Source organism: Dendrobates tinctorius, unplaced genomic scaffold, assembly GCF_039654945.1.
Source record: "Dendrobates tinctorius isolate UK_male_01 unplaced genomic scaffold, ASM3965494v1 ptg000404l, whole genome shotgun sequence".
In the NCBI taxonomy this organism is placed as follows: Eukaryota; Metazoa; Chordata; class Amphibia; order Anura; family Dendrobatidae; genus Dendrobates; species Dendrobates tinctorius.
Genome location: NW_027362069.1, coordinates 1,054,168 through 1,066,577, shown reverse-complemented (window position 1 = coordinate 1,066,577; position 12,410 = coordinate 1,054,168). Strand labels below are relative to the sequence as shown.

General features: G+C 41.4%; 1 protein-coding gene across 1 annotated transcript in view; it reads left to right on the top strand.

The window, feature by feature from the left end:
• The first annotated feature begins 3,106 nt into the window (after positions 1–3,106).
• Positions 3,107–12,410, top strand: part of LOC141076408 (uncharacterized) — an 85,845-nt gene continuing 76,541 nt past the window's right edge. The window contains exon 1 of the mRNA XM_073563859.1: positions 3,107–4,171. Within this exon, the coding sequence (XP_073419960.1) occupies positions 3,557–4,171 (615 nt within the window). The 5' untranslated portion in view covers positions 3,107–3,556. The remainder of the gene's footprint in view (positions 4,172–12,410) is intronic.

The window sequence follows — 12,410 nt, the reverse complement described above, 5'->3', positions numbered from 1 at the left end:
GGAATGCCATGCCTCAACATGTCCGATTATCCACCACCCTCAGTTCCTTCAAACGGAACCTGAAAACCCATCTTTTCAGGAAAGCTTACAGCCTGCAATGACGATTCTGCCGCCTCATCTCCACCAGAGCTGCTGCACCCCCGACGTTCTGTCTCTTCCCCACTATCCCATAGAATGTAAGTCCGCAAGGACAGGGTCCTCTCCCCTCTGTACCAGTCTGTCATTGTAAATTTGTTTACTGTTAACAATATCTATAACTTTGTATGTAACCCCCCTTCTCATGTACAGCACCATGGAATTAATGGTGCTATAGAAATAAATAATAATAATAATTACCCCAGAGAGGTTTCACCACTAGCTACTCATTTACTACTGATGGAGACTGTGGAGTTTGATCATTTCAGTAGATGTTATTGTCTATAATCACAGTGTTTGATTACAGTAGTGTCCAAAATCCTCTGATTTAACCTCTTCCCGCAGCCAGTTTAGTGTTCTTAATCAGGCCCCATTATTAATATCTGACGTGTGTCACTTTATGTGGTGGTAAATTATTCACAAAGGATAATAGAAAACAAATGGATCTTACAAATTATTTTCTAGCTTCTCACAATACCCTACATACGGTTGTACACTACTGTCTGGTCACATGGCAGTGTTCAGAAGGGAAGGAGCACCATTTAGCTTTTTGAATGCAGATCTTGCTGGAATAGTTTGTAGACAAAATGTATTGGGAGCACTGTTCATGGTCACCTGGCAGCTCAAAAGATGTCCACCATGACCATGCTTTGCTCTATCTTCTCTGCTTTCTATATCCCAAGGATTGCCTTGCTCATCGCCCTTTAACACCATTACGTGGATCTGGACTTACACTGGGACCCCTAGGCTTGGACCATGGTGTTACCTGCTATTATGTGGTGTTAGATGGCAAGAAGAATAGTCAGGTAGCTGGGTCAGAACCAGAAGGCCAGAATCAGAAGACCTAAGAGTAGTCAGTAAACTGGCCACGGTCACAGCAGGAAACAAATACACAAGCCGCAAGCTGAGCCCAGAGGACTGAACCAGAGGAGAACAGCTCTGTGTCTGGCAGATTCCGGCCATGTGCTTTGCGCTTTAGTAGGGTGTGGTACTTTACAACTGGCTGAAGTAGGGAGCAGATTGCTCCAGCTGGACAGCAGGAACAGATCCCAGATGAGATTGGACACATCATATGCAGAAGCCCTAATATGAAAAAAAACGACAGAAAACCAAAATAGTCGAAATCCCCATAAAGTAATTCCATGTAATTAATTAATTCATTGATGGTTGTATTCTATACACACATGGTCAAAATTGTTGGTACCCCTCGTTTAATGACAGAAAAATCCACAATGGTCACAGAAATAACTTGAATCTGACAAAAGTAATACAAAAGTAATAATAAATAAAAAATCTATGAAAATGAACAAATGAAAGTGAGACATTGCTTTTCAACCAAGCTTCCACATGTGTAAATCAAGGTATGTTCACTAATTTGCATCACAGGTGTCTACAGTCTTGGAATCAGTGAGTGATCTGTATAGAGGCTACAGATACTCACTGTGCTGTTTGGTGACATGGTGTGTATCACACTCAACATGGACGAGAGGAAGCAAAGAAGAGAGATGTCTCAGGAGATTAGAAAGAAAATTATAGACAAACATGTTACAGGTAAAAGTTATAAGACCATCTCCAAACAGCTTCATGTTCCTGTGACTACAATTGCACATATTATTCAGAAATGTAAGCTCCATGGGACTGGAGCCAACCTCCCTGGATGTGGCCGCAGGAGGAAAATTGATGACAAATCAAAGAGACGGATAATACGAATGGTAACAAAAGAGCCCAGAAAAACTTCTAAACAGATTAAAGGTGCACTTCAAGCTCAAGGAACATCAGTGTCCGATTGCACCGTCTGTCGTTGTATGAGCCAAAGTGGTCTTCATGGGAGACAACCAAGGAGGACACCATTGTTGAAAAAAATCATTAAAAAAATACTGGAATTTGCCAAACTACATGTTGACAAGCTACAAATCTTCTGGGAGAATTTCCTATGGACAGAAGAGATATAAATGGAACTTTCTGGCAAGGCACATCAGCTCTATGTTCTCAGATGGAAAAATGAGGCATATCACAAAAAGAACACTGTTCCTACTGTGAAACATGGAGGAGACTCGGTTACGTTCTGGGGCTGCTTTGCTGCATATGGCACAGGGTGTCTAGAATCTCAGTCACAGGTCATGGGTCTTCCAACAGGATAATGACACACAATACACAGCTAAAACACGCAAGAATGGCTAAGAGGAAAATTTTGGACTATTCTGAAGTGGCATTCTATGAGCCCTGACCTAAATTCTAATGAGCATCTTTGGAAAGAGCTGAAACATGTCGTCTGGAAAAGGCAACCTTCAAACACGAGACAACTGGAGCAGTTTGCTCTTGAGGAGTGGTCCAAAATACCTGTCGAGAGGTGCAGAAGTCTCATTGAGAGTTACAGGAATCGTTTGACTGCAGTGATTGCCTCAAAAGGTTGTGCAACAAAATATTTTAGTTAAGGGAACCTTCATTTCTGTCCAGGCCTATTTCATGAGTTTTATTTATTTATTTTTAATTCTGTGGAATCATGGTTGAAAAGCAATGTCTGACTTTCATTTGCTCATTTTCATAGATTTTTTATTTATTTCTACTTTTGTCAGATTCAAGTTATTTCTGTGACCATTGTGGGTTTTTCTGTTATTAAACGAGGGGTACCAACAATTTTGACCATGTGTGTAGGAGGAGTGAATATTTTGACTCCACAGCCACTTTCCGGAAATGAATAGTGGATGTTGGAGAGTGAAAATTACACATTTGCCATTTTCTTACCCAGCACATAGTGCCCAGATTGTCCTCCAGGAGACACACACCGCAAATTAAGTGGATTCTTCTCACTATAATATTGCTAAATACAGGGATCCTAAATGATGTTTGCGCACACTGCAAGACTCCGAAGTGAGAGCGGATTTTGCTGGATTGGTTTATGGAAACCTTGTTGCTTTTCAGCAGCCTTTGAGCCACTAATAGTGTGGGAACCTCTGTTTTTCCATTGACAGATGATGGACCTGAGTGGGGACTTGTTTTTGTGAGATAAGAATTGGTATTATTTTCGCCTACATAACATTGATTGTTTTTTTTACACTTTACATTTGGGAGGCAGAATGAACAAACAGTTGAACACCGCACGCTACTGGCTCATCCAACAAGGTTTTCTATTAGACTGTGAACTGTCATTGTCTTGATAAATAAAGTTTTTTACATAGCTTGCCATTTTTATGGACAGTTTAAGTAGAAATGTTCAAAAATATAAAACTCAAGCATATTTTATAAATAAATAATTGTTTTTATCTTAGCAGATGACTGTCCCAGGAGATCAGAGGGACAGCTGACATCTTCAGTTTTGAAATCTGATGATCTTGAGATCCTAGAAGATAAAACTGAAGTGATTGCTATTACTCCAGATATATCATCATCCATTCACAGCAAAGATCTGTCATCTGATCCTATGAAACAGGTTCCATCTTCTGATTCATTACCGACTACTAAGGGAAATCAAAGTCACAAAAGAGGCATTAAAAAACAAACTGCTCCTAAGGCAAAGAAGTCATTCTCATGTTCAGAATGTGGGAAATGTTTTACATGGAAATCACATTTTGTTGCTCACCATAGAACTCACACACGGGAGAAGCCTTTTTCCTGTTCAGAATGTGGGAAATGTTTTAACCAGAAATCAGATTTGGTTAATCACCATAGAACTCACACAGGAGAGAAGCCTTTTTCCTGTTCAGAATGTGGGAAATGTTTTGCACATAAATCAGATTTGGTTAGACACCAGAGAACTCACACAGGGGAGAAGCCTTTTTCCTGTTCAGAATGTGGGAAATGTTTTTACCAGAAATCAGATTTGGTTAAGCACCAGAGAACTCACACAGGGGAGAAGCCTTTTTCATGTTTAGAATGTGGGAAATGTTTTATCCAGAAATCAGATTTAGTTAATCACCATAGAACTCACACAGGTGAGAAGCGTTTTTCATGTTCAGAATGTGGGAAATGTTTTACACATAAATCAGATTGTGTTAGGCACCAAATAACACACACAGGGGAGAAACTTCTTTCATGTTAAATGGAAGCTAAATCTTGATCACATCAGAGAAGCCATTTTTCCTGTTCACAATGTGGGAAATATTTTAACCAGAAATGGAATCTTACTAATAATAATCTTTCTTTTTATATGGTGCTAACATATTCCGCAGCCCTTTACAGTTTGCACACATTATCATCACTGTCCCCAATGGGGCTCACAATGTAAATTCCCTATCAGTATGTCTTTGGAGTGTGGGAGGAAACCCATGCAAACACGGGGAGAACATACAAACTCCTTGCAAATGTTGTCCTTGGTAGGAGTTGAACCCAAGACTACAGCACTGCAAGGCTGCAGTGCTAACCACTGAGCCACCTCACCAGAGAACCCACACAGAGGAGAAGCCTTTTTCCTGTTCAGAATGTGGGAAATATTTTAACCAGAAAGCGCTTCCTGATCACCATCAGAGCAGTCACACAGGGGAGAAGCCGTTTTCATTTTCTTAATGTGGGAAATATTTTGCTTGGAAATCAGCTGTTAATAAACATCAGAGATGTCACATAGGGGAGAAGCCTTTTTTATGTTTATAATGTTGGAATAGTTTTAACCAAAATTGAACCTTCTTAAATGGGTTGTCTCTTGTCATTCCTCATGTTTGCTGACAAAAGGATAAAACTAAACTTTATTAATTCCAAATATAACACTATACCCTTAATTCACCCCCTGAAGGTTAATCAGAAGGTGACTAATAGAAAAAACATATACTCTACATTTCTGTATATGGGGTGAGGTGACATATACACTCACTCTCCAAGCCTCTTATTTCTACGGTTTCATCGTCCTCACCAAAGGCGACTCATCAGGAGACTCTTTAATATTGACCTATATTCAAGTGAGACTAGACAAAATAAAACTAAAATCATTTATCATATTATCCGAAAAAGTCAGAAGACTAGCCACATATTGGCAGATCCCAGACCTCAAACTATATACTTCATATAGTTTTTACATCACGAGGGACACGGATCTATCATTCTACAGGAAACAACCTAGGGGTTTTCAGCCTTGGTTGGAAGAATACAGATCTGCTCCATTCACCATCACTGAACCATGGATATGTTTGGAGAAGCCAGGTTGTGATCCTCGGATCAACTGGCCTTTTACCTTGTATGGACTGTATGGATTGTCATCTTCCTACGCTTGTCGTTACCTCCTCTCTGTGCGTGCCACAGGTGGGGTAGTGACCCTGGGAGCGAATCAGCGGAAGGGTGAGACTCTGTAATGTGCACTCTGTTGGGTATTTTGCTGGGACTGTTCTATGTGTTATCTGCCTGTTGTGTGCCACACTGTTTTACCTTCACTGTGTGTTGTCTGAGTAGTGTTATGCCCATGTTAAAGGGAGAGCATTCAATGGGACGATCCCTGATCCATGAGGTTTCGGCCAGCGGACCGGGGCACCCGCTGACCACCCCATGTCTCCACAGGCATGCTTCAATAGTCTCAATAGGAGGCTAGAAGCTGCTATAACCCGATCGGCTCTGCTACATACAGGCAATGCTGAGATCACCTGCATGTAGCAGAGTTGCTCACTTGCTATGAGCGCCAACCACTGGGCAGCGCTCATAGGATCCGGCAGTGACAGCCATACGGGTCTGCTGGAGACCTCTGGTTGTCATGCCAACCTATCGGTGACCTGCGATCACATGACAGGGTCACCAATGTGCGGGATTTCTGGCCCATCATGTGCGAGAAAAGATGTGGGCTCAGCGCCGGGGCCCACATCAAAAGGAGGGAGTCCGACATCAGCGTACATTTACACCCGATGTCAGAAAGGGGTTAAAGGGGATTGTTTTTACAGAGAGAGAAGTGGTTATTAATCATGTATACGTACAAATAATTACAAAAATACACAACTTATAATGTTAAATAGTAAAGAGTTAAGACAAGAAAATATAATTTGTGTAAATCGTGTAGATATAAAAATTCAGGCAAATGTCAAATGTTCAAAAACAGCAAAAAGCAGCGATGCCGACCTGCCCAGACCTCCGAACAAATGCACTGTCAGGGTGAGTGCGCCCATATAGTTAGGATGGCGGCAACACAGGTGCAAGAATACCGATGAGACAACCGCTCACAACCTACCAGTGTATGGAGGGGCGGTTGCTTGGTATATTAATGCACTATGAAGACTTGTATGCGGCGCTGTTCACACAATGGGAATGCACAGCATCCAGGCTAACAGCCTATTAGTTACGCCCATACTATTAGATCAGGCGGGCTGCCTAGTGCCATCCAAATGCATCCAATGTGAACAGACACCACAGTTTACAAGACTGAATGGGCCCAACTGCACCCTGAAAAATAAAGTGCAAAAAACACATATAGAAAATATGAGAGGTATTAGTTAATATTTTGGCCAAAATACGTAAGCAAGTAACCCACATCAAGCGTTGGCCTAAAAAAGTGTCAAAGGACTCACAGAAATTGCTTCTTCTACTTCACCACTGCTGCTGCTGCTAATGTTTTGGCGTTGAAGAATTGACGGTCCGGAGGTTGGAAGTCTACAGCTGCGATGTGAACGATGTGCTTCACTGCTGTCTTGGGGAAAAGCTCTCTTAAGGTTGTGTAAAAGCGTGTTTCAATACTCCAGCATTCGCTGTTCCCTTTCTAGGGCGGGGATCATCTGCAAAATTTAGTTTTATAAAGTGGATCTAATAAAGTGGCAACCCAGCAGTCAGCATTATTCCTAATCATGACTATACGGAAATCATGTTGCAGATAGTGCAGCAAGAAGGCACTCGTATGTAGGGATCTACCATGAGGTCCAAGCCCATGCTGTGTTGGTGGCTGGGTAACAATGAGGCTCATTTCCTCTGTCCCATCCGCCAACCATGAACAACAGAGCATGGGGTATTATCCTCTTCATCTGACAGTTGCTCACCCATCACTTCTTCCTCCATTTGTTGCTCGGATCTTGCTCCTTCGATAACAGCTTGTCTATCACCACCCCCCTCGATCACAGTAATCCACCTTCCCTTGGCACCCACCTGTGTGGCGACAGTCTTGAACTTTGAGACAATATTATCCCTTCTGCGTCCTCCTCTGCTTCCTCCTCTTCTTTTGGGACTACCATCTCTTCCCGCAGGCTATTCAAAGTCTTCTCCAGCATATAGATGACCAGAATAGTGATGCTGATGATAGTGGCATCAGTGATAACCATCTCAGTAGCCATTTTGAAACTGTGCAGAAGGGTGCAGAGGTCTTTAATCTTTTGCGCACTCTGTAAATGTGACATGTACCATATCCATACTGTGTTAGCCCAGGCTATACGACAAGACATACTGCATCAGGGCTTGTTGCTGCTGACACAGTCACTGTAACATGTACAGAGTGGAATTCCACCATGTATCAATGTAAGTCGATGAGGAGAGGGGTGCCAATCGTGGAAATGAGCACACAACTTACGTGCTCTCTGGAGCAGATCACCAGGCTAGGATAGTGGCTGAGAAAATGCTGTACCACCAGGCTGAGGACATGAGCCATGCAAGGAACGTGTGTGGGCTTGCCTTGTCATAGGGCCACCACCAGGTTTGCACCATTATTGCCTTCCCTGCATGTAGAGTCAGCAGAGACAGCCATTGATCAAACTGAGCCTGGAGAACTGTCTGCAACTCTTCAGCTGTGTGACTGCGATCTCCAAGACATATCAATTTTATGACTGCCTGATTGCAGAGAGCCCTGGCTGTGAAGTACAGAGGTGGTGGGGGTCTGCTCCACACTTGGAACGCGTGTCTCGTTAAGGCAGAGGTTGAGGGCACAGGTGGAGGCCCTAGAGGCGATAGAGGAGGCAGCAGTGGAGGAAGTGTTAAATGTAGAGGTTTGTCCTGCAAGCCTTGGGGATCCAAGACTTGTGGAGCAGCACCTGTCCCCACAGCCAGCAGAGTCACCCAGTGCCCAGTCAGTGAGATGTAACGCCCTTGGCCATGCTTACTCGTCCAAGTGTCTGTGGTGAATTGCATTCTGGCAGACAGCGATTTTGTCAAGGAACGGGTGATGTCTGCGACATGCTGGTGTAGCACATTTTACAAAAAATGCAGAGGGCACCATCAAATAAATAGAACTAGTTAATAGGCATCTGACCACAGTATGTCCAAACTACATGTATATCAAAGAAAAAAGCCAAGAAGACATACAGCAAAAGCAGTGATCACCATAGAAAAATTATCAATTTTATTGCATAGGATACACAAAAACACCACAATATTAAAAACATTTAAAAGGAACAACGGTTATTATGACATAACCTGTAAACCTGGGAGCAGTGACAAGTCCTACATAACATCACACAGTTATACATATGTAATGTGTGCAGGAAGTCCACATAGTAAATATGTGTACAATAGACTCAGCCCTGAAAAACAATCTAGATGTATGCTACCACTAGGCACAATAATTTCAATGTGTCCACAATTGTGTCCTAAGAGCCTAAATATACAGGTCCATATGGACGGAGCAAAGATGTAAAAGACACAAATTGTGTATAATAGATTCAGCCCAATACAGCTCAAACTATTGTTAAATTCATCACTCGCATAAAGGATGAAAAAAGTGCATAGTGGGATTATAATACAACACATACAAACAAAGTTTTTGACCACTCTCCATCCGGTGACTCCTACATTCTACATTCTACCCAAAGTGCACAAGTCACCTACGAATCCTCCAGGTAGGCCAATAGTGTCAGGTATTGGGGGCTTGATGGAGCGGCCCTGCATATACATTGATCATTTTCTCCAACCATTGACCTCTTCCTTGAATTCTTTCATTAGGGACTCGGCACATCTTATGCTTTATTTGGAGGAGCTTACTATTCCGGAGAATACCATTTTGGTTGGTCTAGATGTGGAGTCTTTATATACGAACATCGCACATGACCATGGAATAGAGGCTGTTTCCTTTTTTTTCGAAAAACAACCTATGGCTGAGGGTAAGCATAACAAATTTCTCTTAGAATTGTTATATTTTGTCTTAGACAAAAATTACTTTATCTTCAATAGAAAGTTCTATAGACTGATCTCAGGTACAGCTATGGGGGCAAGATGTGCACCCTCTTATGCGAACCTATTTTTGGGCTGGTGGGAGGAGTTAGTAGTCGTTAAGCATCCATTTTTCTCCGAGAAGGTTTTTTTCTTGGAGACGTTATATCGATGACGTCCTTTTAATCTGGACTGGTACTTTGGATGAGTGTAAACAGTTTGTTGGGGATTTAAACAGCAATTCTCTCAACATTAAATTGACTTCTACATTCTCAGAGACCTCAATAGACTTCCTCGACATCAAGCTCACTGTCCAAGGGAAGAAGATCAAGTCTTGCCTCTATCGTAAGGCAACTGCGACCAACAGTCTTCTACATTATGACAGTTTTCACCCAAGACATCTTAGAGATGGAATTCCAAAAGGTCAGTTTCTGAGACTCCGTAGGAACTGTAGTTCTCTGGAAGACTTTCGTCATCATGCTAAGGATCTATCCTTCCGTTTTACAAATAGGAACTACCCAAAAAAAGTAGTATCGAAAGCATATCAACATGCCAGTAGTGTGGAGAGATCAGCTCTACTACAGAAACGGGTACGTGACACTAGGAAGGATCTTGCTATAATCACGACATACAACAATCAGTGGACTGATGTCCACAAAATTCTTTCCAACAACTGGAACATTCTGCTAAGTGAGCCTAGACTCTCAAATTATATCTCACCAACCCCGAGAATGGTGGCTAGACGTGCACAAAACTTAAAAGATCAGCGGTGCCATAGCCACTATCAGAGACCAAAACCCATATTGGGAGGGGTACGAGAGTATATTGTACTTATGCATGTGGGGGGTGCAATGTTTGCCAGTATATGATCTCACAAGACGGCTATTCCATCCCCACGGTAGATGCTCCAATTAGACCTAAACTCTTTTTTAATTGTAGGTCCAGAAATCTGGTATACCTTTTGATCTGTGGCTGTCCAAAACCATATGTGGGCCAAACAACCCAGGAGTTAAGAAGACGTGTCCAGCAACATCTATATAACATCTCCACCGCCAGAAGGGATCGTGAAAAAAATAAAGCAATCTCGTCTGTTGCAGCCCACTTCTTGGATTCACATGGGAGCAGCACAAAGGGAATAAAAGCTATGGGCCTTGAATAGTCCACACCAACATCAGAGGGGGAAATATTATCCCTAAACTCCTAAGATGCGAATCTAAATGGATTTTTGATCTACATAGCCTTGCCCCGCTGGGAATTAATGAGGAATTATTAATCTCCGGCTTCTACAAGCAATTATGATTATTTGAGTCAGTACGACCATCTGGACTTGTGTTCCATCTTAAATTCCTAGCTTTCTCTTTTGTTTCCTATTATTACCATCAGAAAGGCATAAGATGACTTTATTTTTAGATCTATTTATATCGTCCCCGAATCCTTTTTTGCATTTTGGTATTGCTGGCATCAAATATAGGTTAGGCTCTCTGGATGATAGTTGGTTTACCTTTCTTGCACCTATTTTTCCCTGTATTGTTGGCATCAAATATGGCTCTTTTGGGCATCTTACATATCGAATATTGGTGGTTTGATTTGATACGTCTTCTCTCACTTCCAATTCCATAATAAATGCTCTTTCGCGATACAACTCTTCCACCGGTTGAAGATGTGGAATATAACCAAACTCTATGTGGTCTAGACCATTTGGGCTGGGCTATAGATTTATCATTTTTGAATAACGCGTGAAGGCATCAAGCCACTATCTTTATTTTGATATTGGTTGATAGGTCATTCTAATACATTTGTATCTTCCTGTTGGGATGGTCAGAAGATGGTATCCTCTTACTATCCATAAGTATCTTAAGATTGAAGAACCTTACATATGCAGTTTATATACAATGCATTTATACAAGTGGATAGTTACCTCCCCCTTTGAGGATATTTGATATTTATAATGACAGCCTACTAGGATTGCTTTCTCCATTATGTCTTAATGGATATCTGTTATCAGGTCTTTTTAATGGAATTTATAGACTGTTAGACCCTACCCTTGGATGTAATGACTATATGCCTTTAATGAATAGCAATTATTCCACCTTAAATTACTCTCTCCTTATGATGCCCCAATTGTACATCTACACGCCCTAAAACCACCTTTGTGCGTTAGTATGATGATGTCTTGCACTCTAACTAATAAAAAATAAAAAAAAATTTAAACTGCAATCTTTTTTGTTTGGATTCCTGTACAGGACTCATAGACTAATATTATTCCTTTATGGATTTGGTGAACACATGTCTATAACAAACTAGGTGTGAATGAAGAGCACACCAACTTTGTGGTGGGTCTCCTGTTGGATATCCGAATATATTACCAGTTTCTAGTTGTGCACTGTTAATAAACGTCTTACATTTTGTTGACATGTCGTAAACGTGGAAATTACTTGTTGAAATGGGTGCAGCGGGTCCTTTGGTGACCAGGGAATGCATCATTCTTTGGATGAATCTTCTTTGTTGTAGCATCCATATGCGTCAAATTTCACTATGTGCATGAACATAATTACAGCCTACTTTCTGGATGTATATTTGGTCACTGTCATTTACCTATTTGACCAATGATACTTGGTTACAAGAGATGGACTTATTAGCTGGTGTTCCCATGCCTTCTCTGGATGTATTTATCTTGATAACTCAATGTGGCATCTGTAGCTCTAAATTCCATCATGAATGCCAATCTAAATGTATTCTCTTTTTTCCTAGGGTTACTGGACCACAGACACCTCAATTTACCTGTTTGACCAACCTTGGTTGGGTCATAATAGATGGAGTTATTGGCCTATGGGCATATGCCTTTATTGGTTTTAATGTGGATTGAGATTACTTCATTTCTATAAACAGTTTTGAATTGATAATCATTGACTAGGGTATTTATTCATATGTACTAAATAACATCCTTTTTGGTACCATAAACAACTGTTTCAGTTCACATCAATACTGCACAAATGTGGTGGTTTCTCAGAAATCCCATTCTTGACCCAGGTCTTTGATTTTGGTGAATGAGTGATATTCCGCCTCCCTGATATGCCCCTTTTGGACAAATTCTTTTCAGCGCTGTATCTTCATGTGGTAACCAGCTCTACCGATATGATTCTTGGTGAATAAATCCACTAGGCTGTTGTAAACTTGAGCTTGTCCACTCCTTGGTTATTGTTATATGATAATATTGGATAGACCTATCTGCGCTTTAAGTA